This window comes from Furipterus horrens, unplaced genomic scaffold (genome assembly GCF_987537825.1).
Source record: "Furipterus horrens unplaced genomic scaffold, mFurHor1.1.pri manual_scaffold_3, whole genome shotgun sequence".
Lineage (NCBI taxonomy): Eukaryota > Metazoa > Chordata > Mammalia > Chiroptera > Furipteridae > Furipterus > Furipterus horrens.
Window position 1 is genome coordinate 166,805,454 of NW_028327173.1, and position 19,458 is coordinate 166,824,911.

General features: G+C 47.7%; 1 protein-coding gene across 5 annotated transcripts in view; it reads right to left on the reverse strand.

The window, feature by feature from the left end:
• The window catches only part of DAPK2 (death associated protein kinase 2), a 111,965-nt gene that overhangs the window by 45,283 nt on the left and 47,224 nt on the right, over positions 1–19,458 (reverse strand). For 4 of the 5 annotated variants that reach the window (XM_090270743.1, XM_090270745.1, XM_090270742.1 and 1 more), the window contains exon 3: positions 8,790–9,011. In XM_090270743.1, the coding sequence (XP_090126869.1) occupies positions 8,790–9,011 (222 nt within the window). Of the gene's footprint in view, positions 1–8,789; positions 9,012–19,458 lie in introns of those variants that run through there. The other variant, XM_090270744.1, reaches the window with a different exon arrangement.

Genomic DNA, 19,458 nt, shown 5'->3' on the forward strand with positions numbered 1-19,458 from the left:
TATAATTACATATTGTTTTTTGTGACTGATCACTATGCTTTAGTTATGGTTGGGGGTCATCACAACATGAGGAACTGTATTAAAGGGTCGCAGCATTAGGAACGTTGGGAACCACTGCTCTAGAGCTTGCCACCTGCAACACGCACTTCCTCAAGCAGTTTTTCACTTGAGACTCACATCCACCATGAGGGGCAGATGGAACTTCTGTCCTGATTTTTCAAACAAGAAAACTGAGGCCCCCAAGAGAGCAAGTGACTGGCCCAGGGTCACACAACTAGTAAGTGGTAGAGCCACAATTCAGACTCAGATCTTCTCAGCTCCAGTCCACCACGTTATATAGCTGGAGTCACTGAGGAGAAAAGGAAAGCCCACAGCCACCCCAAGCACTGGGCCCGCCCTCTGACATGCCTGCCCAGCAGCATCCATGCCCTCATCACACCAGGCAGCATTATCTGTCTGTCTGTCTCCCCAGATAGATTATCTTAGCTTTCACAGCGCCTTGTGCAAGAAAAACATTCAAGTGAAGGTAGGTGCATAAAAGAACAAAGGAAAGAAAAATATTTAAAATATAAACATAACATAGATCATAGAGAGGTGATTTGCAAGAGACCTGTCCAAGAACCCTTTGCAAATTTTCAAATCAATAGTGCCCTCCTCTGAAACACACAGGACCCAGCAGCCCTTGCTTTCTAATACTCCTAGACCCTGCTGGGTCCTGTGAGGCTGTGATCTTAGGCACATCTTACCATTCTTACCTTAAATGGAATGCTGCATAAATGTCAAAGCATATGGTAATGGGGGTGTGTCCAGTCACCCAAAGCCCCTGGCTTTGGGGGACAGTAATCACCCGTTCTGTTTGAAGGCGTGACCTGGGCAGGAGACTGGGTGAGACTATGTCTCCTATGAATGAAGAAGAGAAAAGACACAGTGGCTCTTAGAATCTCCCTCAGGGACTCAGAAAGGTAAGGTAGGAGGCTAATGAGCCCACCACCAAGTCCTGGATACGCACCCATGCTAAGGACACTCACATCAATGCCCAGGCAACTCTTCTCAAGGTTTTGTTCATTTTCCCCTGACAGACTTTCTCCCAAGGGCTTCTCAGCCCAAAGACCGCTTTGCTGGAGCCATTCCCCACCTCCTCCCAAGCTTCTCTCCTTTCATGTATGCTTACAAGTGAAAAGCAAAACCTAATGATCAGGGTCTCCTCTGCTCTCCCTCCAGAGTCCCCAGGATCGGTCCCCTTCCTGCCAATCTGACCTCTGACTCCTTCCTCCCTGCAGGTGGCTCTCCCTGCTAGAAAAACTTTTCAGAACTCCTTCGAGACTGTGAGTTCAAATGACCTGTAAGCAGTGATTTGAAGAATGTGGACGGAGCTATCAGGACCCAGGAAGCTGGACTCAATTCGGGGAACTGGGATGCACTGCCTCCACCTTGGAGCCCTCTGCCAGGCCATTCTTTGGTATGCAACTGCCAGGGTACCGCTTTCACCAGCTCAGAGTCAAGGAGGCCCCAGAGTGGCTGGGGGCCTGGGAATGGGGGCCTGCCCAACCCTCCCATGGCAGATGTACATTTTTTAGAGCAAGCGTCACATGTGACATGAGTTAATCTATTGAGATTTGAAAATATTCTTTACACCATACAGAAGTCAACTTAAATGGATAACTAAATCCTTCCCAGCCTGGTCTTCAACAGCCCTGACCAAAGGCAGCTACGGCTAAGGAGGTCATGCTTGAGGTAATAACAGCTGAAAGGGACTCGGATCAGGGCTGGGCATGACCTCCTGGTACTGGCCACTTTAGCAGAACTCAGGAAGAAGCCCACACCAGACAACAGGTGCGAAGGGGCAGTGGTATCAGCATAGAGCATCCACAAACCTGCAAATTGCAGGCACTGATACCCATGTTTAATTATTGGGCAACCCCACTAGCCTAGTAGGGCACAGTGAGGATCAAGCGGCCAAAGGCTCCTGATCAGCCCAAAAGAAGTCACCAAGTACAAACACAAAAGCCCATGGAAAGCTCTTCTCTCCTAGGAGGCCCTCCCTCTCATTCCCTGGTCATGCATAGTTGAGGCAGTCTCAGCAACTCCTAGCACTGCTCGCACAGACAGGCACCCTGAGAGCAGTGAGACAGCGTGAAAGTAAAGGAGGAGACAGAGAAACTGGGAACAGATAGAACTCAACAAACACAGCAGCTCAAGCAAGTCACAGGAGCACCAGTGCGATAACTGATGTTATGAGTAGTGACAGCTCACAAGAAAAAGGTACATAACTGTTGGTTGACCATGATCCCTGCTGGGAGAAACAGGGATATCTCAAGATCACCCCAGACCCTGACCCCTGGGGTTCTACAACAGGGAGAAATAATTTCCCTAGCAATTACAGAAATGCCAATTAAAATGACAGCAGAGTGTCATTTTATAACTATACAGGGCAATAAGTAATGAACCCTGTTTTAAAACAAGTGGCCCTGGGCTAGCAAGACTACAGGCAACCAGGAACGCGGCTGTGTTGCAGGTGGTACTGATTAACCATCTTGTGAAAGTGAGGATAGTAGGAGCCCTAAAAAATCAGCCTAGGACTTCCAGCCAAGATGGAGGCGTAGACAGACACGCTGCATCTCCCTCCACGACTAAGAAGGAATACAACTACCTCAAAACTAGAGACAACCAGAAGTTCCAGAAAATAAAACTGCATGGAAGTCCAGCAAACAAAGATATAAAGAAGAAATACTCATCCAGACAGGTAGGAGGGGTGCAGCTGGAGCAGAGAGGGTGCAGTGTGGTGGCCGGAGCAGCAGCAGCAGCAGGCTGGCATGTTTTAAAAAGTCAGGAGGGACACCTGGGGAGCATTCCCAGCTCCCCGCCAGACCTCACAGCCCACGGTCCCAGCACCAGGGAAAATCAAGCTTCATTGTTTCTGACTGTGCAGACCAGTGGGGGTTGGGGTGGAGGCAGAAACTGCTGGTCTCAGCAGAGTCCGCTTGTTTAAAGGGCCCCCACGGTCCTAGAACATCCGCAGACCCACCCACTCTGGGAACAACAGCCAGGGCAGCAGCTGGAGGGGCGCCAGTCTGGTGTGGGAGTGGGAGAGGTGCTGGAAAAGGGGCGAGTACTAGGCAGGCGGCATTGTTCACTCTCGGAACCCTACCCCACATACAGCGCCACAACGTGGTAAAACAGGTCGCCATGTACTGACGAATCTCTAAGGCTCCGCCCCTTGCAATGTAACAGGTGTGACAGCTCTACCTGGGACTCGGAGGCAAACAAACACAGGAGCCTGTCAGACTGAGGAGACAGAGAAGTGTGGCCCAAAAGGGGAAATGGATCAAGGTTCCAGTGGGAGAACTAAGTGACGAGGAGATAGCCAACCTAACAGATGAGGAGACAGACAACCTAACAGACACAGAATTCAAAACACTGGTGATAAAGATGCTCACAGGCTTGACAGATATGCTTGAGTACAGCAAACACATAAGAGAAGAAGTGAAGACTATGCTAAGAGAAACGAAGGAAAATCCACACAAAACCAATGGTGAAGGGAAGGAAACCAGGGTTCAAATCAATGATTTGGAACATAAGGAAGAAAAAAACAACCAATCAGTGCAGAATGAGGAACCAAGGATTGAAAAAAATGAGGAAAACTTCCCAAATTTTGCGAAGGAGATGGATATACAGGTCCGGGAAGCATGGAGGGTCTCGGGCGAGCTGGACCCAGAGGGGACCACACCAGGACACATCATGAGTGAGATGCCAAAGGGGAAAGATTAAGACAGAGTCCTGGGGGCAGCAAGAGAGAGGTGGAGAGTTGCCTACAGGGGGTTGCCTATAGGACTATCAGCTGATTTCTTAGAGGACACTTTGCAGGCAGGAAGGGACTGGCAAGCAGTATTCAATGTGATAAAAAGCAACCTACAACCAAGATTACTCTATCCAGCAAAGCTATCATTTGGAATGGAAGGGCAGATGAAGTGCTTCCCAGACAAGATGAAGGCAAAGGAGTTCATCATCACCAAGCCATTATTATATGAAATGTCAAAGGGACTTAAGAAAAAGAAGATCGAAACTATGAACACTAAAATGACAACAAACTCACAACTATCAACAACTGAATCTAAAAAATAAAAACAAAATCCAACTAAGCAAACCAGAATAGGAACAGAATCATAGGCATGGGGATCATTTGGAGGGTTATCAGCTGGGAAGGGGGAGGGGAAGAAATGGGGAAATGGTGCAGGGACTAAGAAGCATAATCGGTTGGTACAAAATAGACAGGGGGATGTTAAGAATAGCATAGGAAAGGGTGAAGCCAAAGAACTTATATGCAGGACCCATGGACATGAACTAAGGGGGAGTGGGAAGGAGGGTACTGGGTGGAGGGGAGCAAAGGGGGAAAAGATTGGAACTATTGTAACAACATAATCAATAAAATATACTTAAAAAAGGAAAAAAAAGAAAATCAGCCTAGTCATCCCAGTCCTGAGGATTTATCTGAAAGAATTAATTCAAAAGAAAAGGGGAAAATTATGGAAAGAAAGTTGTTTTAAGGCAGTAAAATTTGTAATGATTAAAAGCTGGAAAATAAAAACCAAATGATCAACAAGAGGGAAAGATGGGTATGTAATGTGACGCAATGATACAGTTAATTAAAAGGAAAAAGGTACTTATGGAATTATGTTGACTGGGGGAAAAGTAGACCAGGAAAGTCTACAAGTATAGTGATAGTATGCAAATAGATAAAGGCTGTGAGGAACCACAACAAAACACAAATAGCTGTGTTTGGGTGATGGGAATATGAATATAATTTCTTTTCAGCTGCTATAAAGTTTTGTTTTTTTTTTTGAAAATAGACTTTAAAGAAATGGCCTGGTCTCCCCAGTGAAGGTGAGCTTGTCACTCTATTCTGGGAATCAATGTGCCAACTGCTGACCCTTAGCCTTGGTGCATGTCACATCTTGGGCTGTCCGCATGGCTGTCCACACTGTGGGAACACACCAGGCTTGTCTGGGCCGGGCAGGTGCATACACCAACTAGTCCAACTGGCTGAGAGGTCCATGAGAGAAAGGCAGAAGACAATGGGAGCTAGAGAAGGGGAGAACATGAGCAACACGATGCATTTAAAGACTGAGATGATGACTTAAGAATCAAATGCAAGAGCATGGAAATGCCCATCTGCTGTATAAATCTGTATCCTGGCAATACCAGAGTGTCGTTCTCAAATTAGAATGACCTCAAATGCCAGGTGGTCCACCCCATCTGTAGGCAGGTGAAGGATGGCTGCCTGGTTCACAGATGAGATCTGAAGCTCAGGGGGATGAGGCCACTTTTCCCAAGGTCACAAAGTCAAGGATTGCTGAGACAAACACCACCACTCTGCTAACTGGCAGATGTATCCATGCCTGTGAGGCTCAGAACATTGTCAACACAGCGCTTTGCTGCTTGACTGGACACAGCCACTGTGACTTGTGCCACAGCACCACTCAAACTCTCTTGTCTGCCAGGACCCACATTCCCATTCCATGGAGACACCTCCAGCAGGGACAGTCCCTGAGAACTCGGTGTCCCCTATCCAGATTCCAACAGGATGGGCCAGATAAGGCCACTCTACCTCATGCTCACAGCTGTCTGCACAAGCAGCGTGCACTCAAGTGCTGGAGTAACCTAACCTATACATGGAGCCTACCATAAATTAACATTTTGTTTAGACTTCATAACTTTGCCTTGGTTAACCTGTAACCTCACTTAGATCACCCTAGAATTTATATGGTTTGTGCGATGGCTATGTTGTAATTTGCTAAGCATCACAGAAAGAACAAGACGTAATCAGCTGAAATTCCTTCCATAACGACTGCAATCCCTGACATTGGCAATTGCCAGAACTGTTTTTTAGGAACAAGCCCAGGATGTTTCGCAGGACCAGGGGGTGAACCAGATGAAACCACCTGAGACCAGCTGAAGCATCTTGAAAGACCCTCTGGTGACCTCCTCATGAACTTTTCTCATTATATTCTCATAATACTAACATCTCCAACCAGAGGCGGAGATTTTCCACCGTTTTTGAACATGTGATGTATGTATAGCTATATTTCTTTTTTTTTTTTTTCAGATTTAATGTGTTTTATTGATTAAAATATTACATTTGTGCCAATTTCCCTTCCCTCCGCTCCCCTCCACCCGGTGGCCCCCCTCCCTCCAGTTGTCCCCCCCTTTTAGATTATGTCCATTAGTTGTGCATACAGTTCCTCCCAACCTCTCTCCGTCTATTCCATTCCCTCCTACCTTGATCCCCAATTCCTATATCATCTCCCTCCCTTTCCCCATTCCCCCTCCCTGTTGACCTCCCCCCAATATGCTTCCCGTACCCACAGTTCCTCCTCCACTCTCATTGCCTATTTAGTTTGCCTTTGTTTCATCTCCCTAGCTTCTGTTTTTTTTTTAAACCAGTCCCTTTAACATCTCATATAACAGTGGTTTGGATCTAATGAACTCTTTCAGTTTTATTTTGTCCTGGAAACACTTTCTCTGTCCTTCTATTCTGAATGACAATTTCGCTGGGTAGAGTATTCGTGGTTGTAGGTTTTGGATTTTCATTACTTTGAATATTTCTTGCCAGTCTCTTCTTGCCTGTAGGGTTTCCCTTGAGAAGTCAGCTGATAGTCTAATTGGGACCCCTTTGTACATAATTCTTTTCTTCTCTCTTGCTGCTTTTAAGATTCTCTCTTTATCTTTAACTTTTGACATTTTGATTATAATGTGTCTTGGAGTGGTTCTCCCTGGGTCCAGTCTCTTGGGAACTCTCCTTGCTTCCTGGACCTGCAAGTCTATTCCCTTCCCCAAGTCTGGGAAGTTCTCCTTTATTATATTTTCACTCAATTTTTCAAGTTCTAGTTCATCTTCCTCATTCTCTGGCAAACCAATGATTCTTATGTTGGGCCTTTTATAGCTGTCCCAGAGGTTTCTGATCCTTTCATTGTTGCTTCCCATTTCCTCTCTCTGCATTGGTTGACTGCTTGTTCCTTCTCCATATTCCAGTTTGTTGAAATGAACTCTGGATTTTATTTCCTTTCCTTCTGTCTCGTATGCGGTTTTGTTCCTTTCGTTATGAAAGTTTTTCGCTTCTTTCATATCTTTTTCCTGCTCTTTTGTGAATTCTGTAAGCCATCTGTTAACAATGGCCCAGAACTGAGCCTCTGACAGGTTTCTTATCTGTTCATCTGTCAGGTTCTCTATCTGCTGTCTGGTGAGTTGTGTCACCAGGATTTCTATAGTTGTCTGCCTCATTTTGACAGATGCGTTTTGTTTTCTTGGGCTGGCTGTCGGGGGCAGTGCCTGTGTACGCGTCACAAATCAGCGACCGGCCGGCGCCTGCCTGTCCGCGACCTATTTCGCAGCCCTGTGGTGCTTTCTTTGGGGGCGGGGGTCCAAGATGGATTCACACAGTTATTCAGCTAGGAGACCGGGATCCGTCCTCCCGCCCCCCTGGGCCTCACTGTTCAAGACGATGCGGCAGCGGCTCTCCCCAGCGCCGGAGTCGCGCACCGCCAGGGGCTTGACGGATCCGGGATTCCTCGCCGCCCGCCGTTGTCCAGGTGCGACCGCAAACAGCACTGCCCTCTTTAACTCTTACCTGCCCAAATGGCACCGCTGGTTTATAACTTCATATGTTGGGCTTCCGTGTAGTTTTATTTTCTGGAATTTCTAGTTATCCTTTGTTTTGAAGTAGTTGTATTCCTCTCTAGTTGTAGAGGGAGACCTAGCGTGTCCGTCTAAGCCTCCATCTTCTGTATAGCTATATTTCTAACTGCTTGTGCTCTGGAATATCCCCACCTATATATGCAATGACAAAGCTCACCTTGATGTTTATGCATGATTTCCCCCAATAAAGATGGGTCAGATGCTTTGTTTGAGGAACACACTGTTCTGGAAGTGATTCCCGGCCTGTTCCTTACTTATAAGCTCGCGATAACATTTCTTCTCATAAAAGCATCTCAGAATTGTCTCTTGGCTGACAACTATTGAGAGTTCGGACCCAGTTCAGTACTGTAACACTGGCCCCACCACTTTTCGGCTAACAAAAGTGGTAAGTTACCTGGCCTCTCAGTGTTCTTGTTGGTAAAATGGGGATAAAAAGAGTCTACATGTGACAGGATTATTATGAGGAGTAATTGAGGTAAGAGCTGTACCTGGCATCGTGAATGCAAAGCAACCTCTCTGTGTTACTAGGACACTTCCCTCATCACGGTCCTTGTGAGGACTGAACAAATGGTAAGCATGAAACATGTGGCAAATACTCTCTAAATAATAGTTATTATAACAATGAAGGCATCACAGCACAATTGCAGAGGATTTTTCTAGGAAAGGACTGGAGAAGGGCTTTGCAGAGACCAAAGGATGTTTGTTCTTCCTGTGATCATAGAACAGATCCCTGCCTGGCAATCTCCCCTGCTCCTCTCTCTCCCTTCCCCCTCCGTCCTCCCACCTGCCTGTCAGCTGGGAAATGGCCCCAGAGTCAGCCATGTCTTTCCTTTGATCCCCAGATTCCTTGGGGACATCAGGTCCTTTAGTGAGTGCCAGACGTAGACCGTTGCCCTCTGTCCCTCCTGCTTCGTCCCTGCTTTGGCCTAGATTTTGAAGGAGGCTGGAGGTAACTGAGGGAAGCCACCCACTGCTGACTTCATCTCCTCTGGACCGAGCTTAGGTGTGGTTGCTGCTGCCCTCTGGGACCTGTGGCTGGAGCTTCCGCCGCCCCGCCTGCCCCTGCTGCCCACCATGGGCCCCAGTAGCCCACTCACAGCTCCAGGATGAGCACCACGTCGGTGCGATTCTCGAAGACGTCGTGCAGCGTGATGATGTTGGGATGCAGCACCTGCCGCAGGATGCTCACCTCCCGCTCGATCTCCTCCCGGCACACACCCCGCCGGCTGGCCCGGCTCTGCCGCTTCTTGATGAACTTGGCTGCGTACTCCAGTCCAGTACTCTTCTCCCGGCACTTCTTCACAATGGCAAACTGGCCGCTGTGGGGACACAGACTCACATAATTAGGGTGTCACTGTGGCCATCAAGGAAGTGACCCGACTGTCAGCCCCCAGGCAACACTAATTCGAAGTCACTCTGTCAGAGCAGGACAGATCCTGCCACCAGCCAGCATCCCCACCTGGCCATCAAACAGTGGCTGAGATGGGGCAGGTTCTGAGCTTCCCTTCTGTTCATAAGCATCCAGAAGGCATGTCATTTCCAGTGTACAGATATGAACACTGAGGCCCTGAACGGTTATTGATTTGATCAAAATGACACAGCCTCGTCATTCCAAAGCCTCAGCTAGAACCCAAGTCTAGTATTCACCAGACAAAATCACAAAGTCCAGAGGCTTATACTATGTAATGAAATGATTAAAAAGGAAAAAAAAAAAAATACCAGCATGGTCAAAAAACAAATGGTAACAATCATCCAGTTGAGTCTCCCATATCTGGATACAAGTACAGATTCATCCATTGGGAAGTGTGAGGTGACCCCCTCTGTATTCTTATTTTTGCCCCTGTGCTCCCAAACCCCTCCCAACAAATGAAATCTCAATTACCTGACATGAGCCAAGCAGCTCGACAACAGGGGGACTAAATAAATATGTGGAGGACGCACTTAATGTAAAGACAGGGCCAGAGGCTCTGCAGGCTGGATCAGTGGGGACGCTGGTGGCAGTGGAGGCAGCCTAACACTATCAGTAACTATAGTGGGAGTTCATCATGGTGAGAGGGTTGATGGAACCATAGAGGTGTAAAATGTTTGTATACTGAGGCACACAAGTCAAGTCACTTTCCTGAGGTCATCAAAGAGTTAATGGCAAAGCCAGGCCCCCGAGGTGGGCACATAGCCCACCATCCACAAAGCCTTCTAAGATACAGAAGTCAGGGCTGGGCCTAGAAATCCTTCACTCTGTGGAGCAAGACAGAAACCATAATGCGGTGTCCAAGCCAGAGCAGCAGGTGGCTCTGAGCCAGTGTCCCTGAGTGCTCCCACCCCACAGGGAGGGGCAACAGCTTCGGCTTCCCCATCACAGTCCAGGCAACCAGTGGGGGCAGCTCTAAGTCCCTGGAGAATGCCCAGTGGCCATCCCTCCTGTGGGTCCTCCCACTCCCCTTGCACCATTTTCCATCATTGCCCCATGTTTTTCTTGCTTCCCACAATGCCCACTGTTTGAGATAGAACTCAGAAAGTCTTAGGTTAAGCTTACTGGCTTAAAAAGGGCCAACCAGGCCACACACTTAGGATGTACTCCCTTAGTGGCTCTGAGGTAAGAGCTACACAATGAAATGCTTGGGAGATTTGCCTCAACCTCAAAAAAGAGCACTGCATCCAAACCATTCCATTACTAGAAGAATACTCAGTGAGGCAGCCTTCAACATAAACCTAAATGACGAAAAGAAAAGAAAAAAAAAAGTCAAATAGAGCAAGCGAGGAATAAATATGCCAACATGCTACGGCAACCACCTTAGAGATGTCACCAGACACATACTCTCCATTCACTCAACGCTGGCTGAGCTTCTGCTCTGTGCCAGGCTCGGTGCTGGGCAATCAAGGGCAGGGACCAAAGGCCCAGACAACAGGTACAGAGGGAGCTCTGGGGAGGAAAAGGGCCCAGGGAGATGGGCTGGGCAGAGAAGGCTTGATGGAGCCAAAGTTATCATACATTACATTGTCCACTAACATTAAAGTTTCAGCTATTTAAGCCCCAACATTGGCCCTCAGCTGTCCACACACCCGGCTGACGCAGGTGGAGTGAAGCCAGTCCTCCGAAGCCAGAGTGAATACATTCAGCAAGATCTCTAACACACAGCTGGTGACTTGGAACCTCTTTGGGCGTCGGGGACATTGGGTCCTTTAGTGAGTGCCAGTGAACACTTGACAAAGCTTCCAGTCCAGGCGGCTGTGAGTCTCAGTGTCAGGAGGGCCACGCTCCTCTCCTCTGTCTGATGCCTCAAGGGGCCTGGCATCAGCAGTCCTGAGAGCAGACAGAGCTCCCTCTTTCCAGTTGACTGATGAGAAACCAAAGCTTAAGGATTTTAAGCAACTTGTATAGGCTTACAGGTGGAGGCACAGGGTTTTTATAAAGCAGAAATAAATATTTCAGGTGACCTTGACATAGATTCTCCTATTCTTAGGAAGAAAACAAAGGCAGTTTTCTATATCACATGCCAAAAAAATTCCTCCAACTCTCAAAAAGCGCATGAGTGTTTGCTTTTCCTGGTTGAGTTCTCTCTCTGTGAGAGCCGCTGTGGCAATAAGAGGCGACTAGGGTCAGGCCTAACGCGCATGCATCTTCCTCCTACCAAAGGAGGGATTTTGAGAGTGGGCAACGACTCCGAATCAAACCCTAGGCAACAGGACCCATCTCCCCTCTCTTCACAGGATGGGGTCTTCCACTCCACCTGCCCGGGGAACCTCAGGAGAGCCAAGGCCACTTGCTGGTCTTCCTCTCTCCTTGGGCTGTTACTGGAGAGAGTGGAGAACGTGCCCCACTAGGGCCAGCCCCCAGGCTGTAAAAACGCTTCAAGGTCCGGTTCAGGAACTTACACTGTCACCTGAGGCAAGAGGTTACCTGCTCTGACTATTAGTTTCCTCTTCTCTAAAATGGAAATTGTGAAGACTGGAAATAACTGTAATGCTGGCCCCTAGTCAGCACTAATAAATAGTAGCTATTATGACTACTAGTTTGTGGCTCATGTGAAGGCAGCGTAAGACATTTGACACAGAAGCCACTAATTTAAATGGTCTGCAATGTGTGGCCAGGGAATCAGTGTAACTTTAAAAGCCCCCTAGTGATTCCAGTGCACAGCCAGCTGGGGGACTATCTCTGTTCTAAGCAATTAGACAATCCTTTTAATCCTTAGAGCAGTGGTTCTCAACTCTGGCTGCACCTTGGATCATGTGGGTAATTTAAACCCACTGATGCCTGAGTCCCATCTCCAGCGAGTCTGCTCTCCTGGGTCTGGGCCGAAGCCTGGGAATCGAGATACAGCAGGTCCTTGAATAATGTCATTTCATGATAACAAATGTTGAGGGACTATTGAAATGTAACTCTTGTTATAGCAATTAGCCTATGGTAAAAATTTGTTTCTTTATATGCAGTTTTTCTGAAAGTTGCAGAATTTGTCGACGATGATGATGTTAAGTGAGGACTTAACTGTGCTTAGAAGCTCCCCCGTGACTCTGAGGTGCAGCCAGGGCCAAGAAACACCAACTTACAACAGTTCTTTCTCTGATTACTCCATTTTAAATAAGAAGACACCACACAGCTGTCACTCATTTTATTCCTTGTCCTTTCCCTTACCCTTTCCCCTAGACATTTGATCTGACAGGGAGGGAGGGAGAAAGGGGAGTGTTGTCCTTCCTACCTGCATAGTTTTTGCTTGAGGGGCTGTCAATCAAACTGCCCCAATATTTATTTGCAAATCAAGAAAGAAGACCACCCTGAGCCAGGAGTGGAAGTTTGCATTCAGGCACACCCTAGTCACTGTACCCACAGCAGACACACAAAGGCCAGACCTGAGCAGACTCATGGGCAGGTGAAAACAGTGATAGTGACAGGCCCTTGCCTGCCCATCAGAAAGACTCCAAAGCCAGAAGCTGAGGACTCACAGTGCAGAGGTCACCTAGCTAGGCTATGGGGGCAGGGGTGACAGTGAGGGTTCCTCTAAGGTTAGGGCAGAGCCACCTAGGGCGTCATCCAGAGAGGGAACAGAGGGGAGTCATCCAATCTTTAATGAAGATCATTGCCAACACTAATTAAAAAATGATGGAATGCTGAAACAGTGATGCACGTATGCAAAACACATATAGCCCCCCAACAGCAATAGTCAATACCTAACCCAAGGTCGAAGGCAGCAAAGGGCTGGTAGTTAGGAGGCCTGATTCCTGGTCCTGACCTGCCATCAAAGCTTCATGGGCATGGACAAGGAACCTCAAAAGCTTCCTCTTAGTAAGTGCCAAAGAGACTGAGACAATTCTGAACAAAAATGAGGGCCTTCCCTTCACTCTCCAGGTTCCTAACTCTGGGCTGGTATCCAGAGACTTGTGTTCTAGTCAAAGCCGCAACTGGCCACGACCCTGGGCAGTCTGTTCAACTCCTGGGGCCTCAGTCCCCTCCCTTGTCAGATGAGAATGAGAAAAGCTGGCCTGCGCTCCTCACAGGGTTGGTGGGGAAATCACAGGATAATGCCTGAGAAAGGGCGTTACCATCCACCACTGTGCCAAGGCAGGAGGCATGGGTGGGTGGAACTCTGCACCTGAGGCTAGCGTGCAGAAGTCACGCAGGAAGGCAGTAAGTCCGCAAGCCACAGAAACTACCTTCCCTGCTTCTGCCAGCACGCTGTCCTGCAATTATGTCAAGAACACAGCCCTCTTCCTAGGCAGAGGGCTCAGCTCCTCACTCACTTAGCACCCTGGGAGGACAGAGCAGGCTGTGTAGAGAACAAGACAGATGGGCCACATTCCAGTACTCAGCAGGGCCCAGGATGGTACCACACGAGGGTCTCCCATAGTTCACCCGGAACCAGATGATAAGGAGTAAACTGAGAACAGTTCCTCAGCATCAAAAATTGTGCTGGTGAGTCCAATACCAGCTCCAGAGCTTCATGGAATAGCTTGGTTTAATTGCCCCCAAATTCTTCACTGGCAAAGAGAAATAACTCAGGCATGACCCAAATCTCACACCCTTTGAGTTTTGTACAGCAATGTGGACATTACAACACGTATATCCAGTTTTTCTTTTGAGAAGCTAATTTTGTATTTATTCTATTAATATTTACAAGTCGTTCCATTTTACAGATCAGAAAACTGAGGTTCAGGGAGGTGAAGTGACTTGTTAGCTGGGCCAGTTAGCAGGGCCTGACAGCAGGGCTAAGACCTGAACCACTGACTCCAGCTCTAGTGAAATCTTGAGGTAACTAACCAGCTGTGGTGTATCAAGCGATGAGGAGAGGGGCCCACCCCAGAAGGGAGATGTATTTTTGTCACTGACATTATTAAATTTGCCAGTGAGTGTGATAATAAAAAACAGATTGACCTTTATTTGATCTTATCACTGGTTTTGAATTCTCAAAAGACAAAGCACCCGATGGCCTGCACCAAGCAGACCATTCCTCCTGCCCACTGGCCCCCACCTACCCTGGGGAATCATAGCTAAACAGATGTGCTCTGGCAATGCCCCAGGGGCTGGCTGCTACAAGTATTTTGTAAGATCTATTAATAGGGTGGATCTAATTAATTCCCTTTCTCAACCAACTCTAAAGAGTCCATGACTTTAGTAACTTGCCCCAACATTGTTGATTGAGGTGGAGATGATGCAGAGCTGCACAGAATGCAAAACCAGGGATGAGATGCCACGTGAGGGGAGAGGCATCACATGGGAAGTCGTCCAAGGCAGAAGGGTGTGGAGACCAGGTTCCTCCTCCTGCTTCCCTGCAACGGTCACTGCAGTTCCCCTTCCCACCCTGGAGAACAATGAGCAGATTCCTCTGGAATTACCCTGCAAGTTTTCAGGGCCACAGGCAGGGATAATGCTCAGAAGCTTCCTGTCCAGGTCACCCCAGGTGCAGCTCCATAGGTGGGGGGATGAGACCTGTCACTAACATGTTTCAAAGTCATGGGCAGGGGCAGTTTGAATCTATAGTCAGCAGGAACCAGATTGGCCTGATTTCAGAGGACCTACACCCCAATCCTAAAGCAATAGCCTGTCTGGGAATGGTGTCACCAAGCCCCCTCCTCACTCCTCTGCCTGGCCAGGCTGGACTGTGGGGACTCTGTGGCTGCCCTGTCCCTTATCCCCCTCCCCTTTCTAACATATCCAACCTCCAGCCAGGCCACTGTTAGTTCCCATGAACAAGATCCTTCACCCCACTGCCTTTGTAAGCAACCTGTTTCTGATCTCCTATATCCAAGTCCAGGATTTAGAATCAAAAGACCCAAGTTCTGTTTCTACTCTCCTACTTATAGCAAATCACTTACTCTGAGTCTCAGTTTCCCTTGTGTGTAGTGACACAGACATAAGCATATCCCAATCTCACCAGGTTGTAATGAGATTGATATGAGACAAGTATGTGAAAGCATCATGCAAACTATAATTTCTCCATGAATGTGAATTACTCTTTCTCTCCATCCACTGGATCACCACATCTGGATCCTGGTCTACACTTTCCAATCCCAGAGTATTTCTGAACCTCATTCAGCCTCAGTGAACCCCATCCTCAGATCCTAGATTAAAAATAGATAGTGCTGGGGAGGACTGTGGCAGCTGAAGAGCAGGGTCCCCAGGTGGTGCCAGGATCCAGGAAGGCACAGTTACCCAAGGTCAGGGCAAACAAGGGATTAGATATCCAGGAGGAAGCCAGAATTGGGTGAAGAAATATAGTCACCGAAAGTTGGAGCACAACGTGGGTGAGGATCCCAGGCCAGAGAGATGAGGGTAAGGAGCAAAAATGTATGAAAAGCCAGGTGGGCAGCGCATCAGGAACTAGGTAGGCAAGCAAAAACCAAGAGGCACATTGGAGCAGCAGCCAGGCCAGCACACTGGTGGGGGGTGGGGGTGGGGGCAGTGGAGACTCCAGAGCAAACGGAAACATCAGCACAAGGCCTGAAAATACAAGAGCACCCAGAGCCATTCGAATGGCCTTTTCTCCCAGCTAGAGACTAGGACATACTGTATTTCTCTTTTGACCATGTTGCCAATGCCTTTCTAGTCTCCTGACAATGGTTTTAAAATTTATTTGAGGTGTAGAACCTTCTCTCCAATAAATCTTGCACAGAAGCCCAATGTGTAAACCAGATGACAAGCAGTGCTTCTTTTTGGGGAGAGGCACTCAGAACCCACCCAATCAGAGCCCACCCCCACAATGCATAAAGGAACTTCATGGAACCCCAAGAGCTCCCAGGAACACAATTTGAGAAATATGCTCTATAGCGGGGAGGCATGTTCTTTGATCATTCCAAAGCAGTTTCAAACTGTAAATGGAAAAACAAAGGAGAAACAGAAAACACTGATGCTTCTCAAAATTATTACCTAGTCTTTCAAGAAGTCACTCTGACGAAGCCAAGTTCAGGGTCAACAGTAAGGAATAGTTTTAGGATAAGCATCAGGAACCAGCAGCCTCCAGGGAGCTGAACCCTGACCTGTAAGTGGCCCCAGTCCACAAAGTCACAGGTGTCTGCCTGTGCAGGCCCACAGCAGCTGCTCTCACAGGCTAGCTCATTTCGTTCCCTGGTCCTGCAGACTCACTTCCTTCCTCTGACCTTTTTTTTTTAAGTCAGAAGAAATTCCTAAAGGACAAAAGGGAAGGAATCGTTGAGCAGAGCCAAGTCGGACTGAGGTATGATTATTTTTCGGAATCTATTTTTAAGTACAAGCACATTTTGATGCTGTTGTCAAATGAATGTGAGCTCACAAGTCCAACGCCTGAAGTAAATTAGGCTTGATTTAAGTTGGAGTTGGCTACATAGAGAAAAGTTTTCACTAAAAATACAGCTCAGAGTCCTCTGTATTTCCCATAGTCTAGAGTCTAGATTCTAGACCCCGACATCAATTAGGTTACTGTGGAAGTGCTGGGTGTAGAGGGTACCATCCACTCACCCACCCCATCCACCTAACTGTCCAGTCACCAATCTATTCATTCACTTATTTATCCTCCATCCCTCATTTATCAACCAGTGTCCTAAGTTCTATAAACAGGGTCCAACTTGAAGGATTTACAGTCAACTGGGAAGATGAGACAAAGAGTAATAGAAAAAGAAATATGTTCTGGGTGTGTAGAAATACCTGCCTCAGGGTCAAGTGAGTGGGCAAACAGTAAGTGCTGCAGCAGGGCAGGGGGAGGGAAGGACAAGCACTGACTGAAGGAGTCAGGGGAAGCCGTATGGAGCCTTGCGGGATTTGAAACAGGCCTGGAAAAAAAAAAAAAAGCTGGATTCAGACAGGCAAGGGGAAACTCCTCATAATGGCTGGAGTGGCAGGGAGTGACACACAGATGCTCTATTCTGTGGACGCCCCAAGTCACAACCTCTCTACCTCACTTCCTCCCTGTCAAGTAGCCACTTTCTCAAGGAAATACATCAGGAAGCTGAACTTGCCCTTTCCCCTCCTCTCTGTGGGGCAGAAGGAAGGGGAGAGCAAGGGGCCAATAGCCAGTAATGCTCAGTTGGGTCAGACAGCCTCCTCATCACCTCCATGTGGAGCCAATTGGCTGTGGCAGCCTGGGCAAAGCCCAGGACGCTGGGTCTACAGATGAGATCTTAGACATGAGCTCATGCTGCAGCACTGGAAAGGGACTGCAGAGAGAAGACAGAAAAACCCAGGATGATTGAGGTTCTGCTATGTCTATGGGGATACAGGGTCGTCCCTCATAAAATGGGGACGTGAACAGTCAATCTTCTTGAATACCTCCCTCCCAACTTGTCAGACCCCCTCCCTCCAGTGCCGAGTTCTCCTGTACCAGCCTGTCTCCTGTGAGCTTTGTACTTCCCCTTGGCCCACATCCCTCTGGTATCCTTCCCATAATTCACATAAAGTGACCAGGGATTCCCCTGCTGAAAATACCCAGTGCGGAAGATATTTCTGTAAGAAACGACCTGGCGGTTCACCTTAGCCCCTAACCAGCAACCAGCCCCAAAGAGCCTGGAGAGTAAGTGCTGTCCTAGTCATCGTTATAGCTTCCCCAGGGCCTGCTCGGCACTGAGCAGTAAGCAGGTGTTCAGCCTGTGTCTGCAGAAAAACTAAAACTGAGGTGGCATGAAGTGTGTTGAAGGGACTATCACCCACAGCTGGCTCTCAGTGCAGCAGGACAACTTCACTGGCAGACTTACTTTTGAAAGAACACATTCTTGATATATATATAATTTTTTATTACAAAAGGAGCATGTACATTATTTAAAAGAACAAAAACAAAAACAAAAAAAAACAGAAAAGCACAAAGAGGAAGGTTCCTGAGATAATCATTGCTATCATTTTGGTGTCTGCTGTCTTTTAGTTCTTTTTAGTGCACAAAGACTGTCCTATGTTTATTGGTAATCTGAAATGCCTACCGATATATGCTTTGTTTTTTTCTATTGGGGTGTTTTCCTTTTTCTTATTGTTTATAAAATCTCTTTTCATATATGTGATATTAACCTCTGTCATGTATGTTACAAGTATTTGCCCTGATAGTAAAGGAGCTTTAGGGCTTCTCAGCATCAAATGGTGTTAATCAGTTTTTTCACTTTACCTCTCCTGCCTGTCACTTTAACCACCCGGCTGGCTACTGGCTACCATGCCTTAGGAGCACTGTGAAGGGAAATGCCTTGTGGCTTGGTGAATGCGGTCACCTAGAGACTCAATCCACATTATACCTTCAAACTTACTGCACAGGCCCCAGGCGGACTACCACCATCCCTCATCCCCCACAACTGATCCTTTCTTCTAAGTCACCTCAGTCTTCCTCCTGTCAAAGTCCCTCCTACTGGCCGATTGCAGGAAGGGACAACATCTGAGGGTGAGCATATTCCTGCCACAGAGTCGGCATGGTGCCCCAGGGTGGGCCATAGCTGTAGGGGCGACCAGCACAACAGACCCTTTAGGGATGCAGAGCATCTTCCCTGCCCCAAATTATCCATTATGTTGTTAAATGTCCTTTGTAACAGGACGCAGGTAATGGCTTTCTTTCAGAAATCAGTACCATGATGCTGTCTGTCTACCCTGAACAACTGATAATAAAAATGACATAATCTATCTCATTTTCCTTTTGTTCTTGGTAGTCCATGACAACTATGATGGCCTAACTCTGAGGTGTATTTCCTTCTTCCTTCCCTCACACTAGTGGGTCTCAAACTTGGGGGTATAACAGAATCATCTGGGGAGCTTTTTAAAATGCAGGTATCCAGATCTTACCACAGATTTGAGAAATCATAATCTTTTGGAGGGTATGTGGCTTTTGATCCTCTACCTTAATTCTCAACTTCTCTGCCTTTTATTATATGTTGCCTCAAATCCTCAATATGCACGAACAGGAGAAACTAACTATAAGTGGCTCTGTGTTGTTATCACCGCAGCACAAAGAAAGAGAGCAAACTGCAGAGCACACCTGCCAAGACCAAACTTGATCCATTTCACAGACGGCTAAAGGAGGCCCCAAATTGTTAAAGGTGTGGTGCAAGGCAGGACCACCCAAACACCCACTTACAGTCCATTTCCATGGCCAAGTTGATTGACTGTAGAGCAGAAGGCATTTCCCAAAGGAATAAAATGGTGCCAGCCCCCTCCCCCTCCTGCCCCCACACTCACAGGTGGCCCTGAAAGGGAGTTACCTTCAGATCCACACCCAGTCCCCTTGTGCCCACAAGCCTGGCGGCTGGGGTAGGGTAAAGGGAATAGGTCCAAGTCCTCTTGGAAGCAGATTTCCCTTCCAACTCTCCTCCCACCCAGCCCTGTCTCCCCAGCAGAAG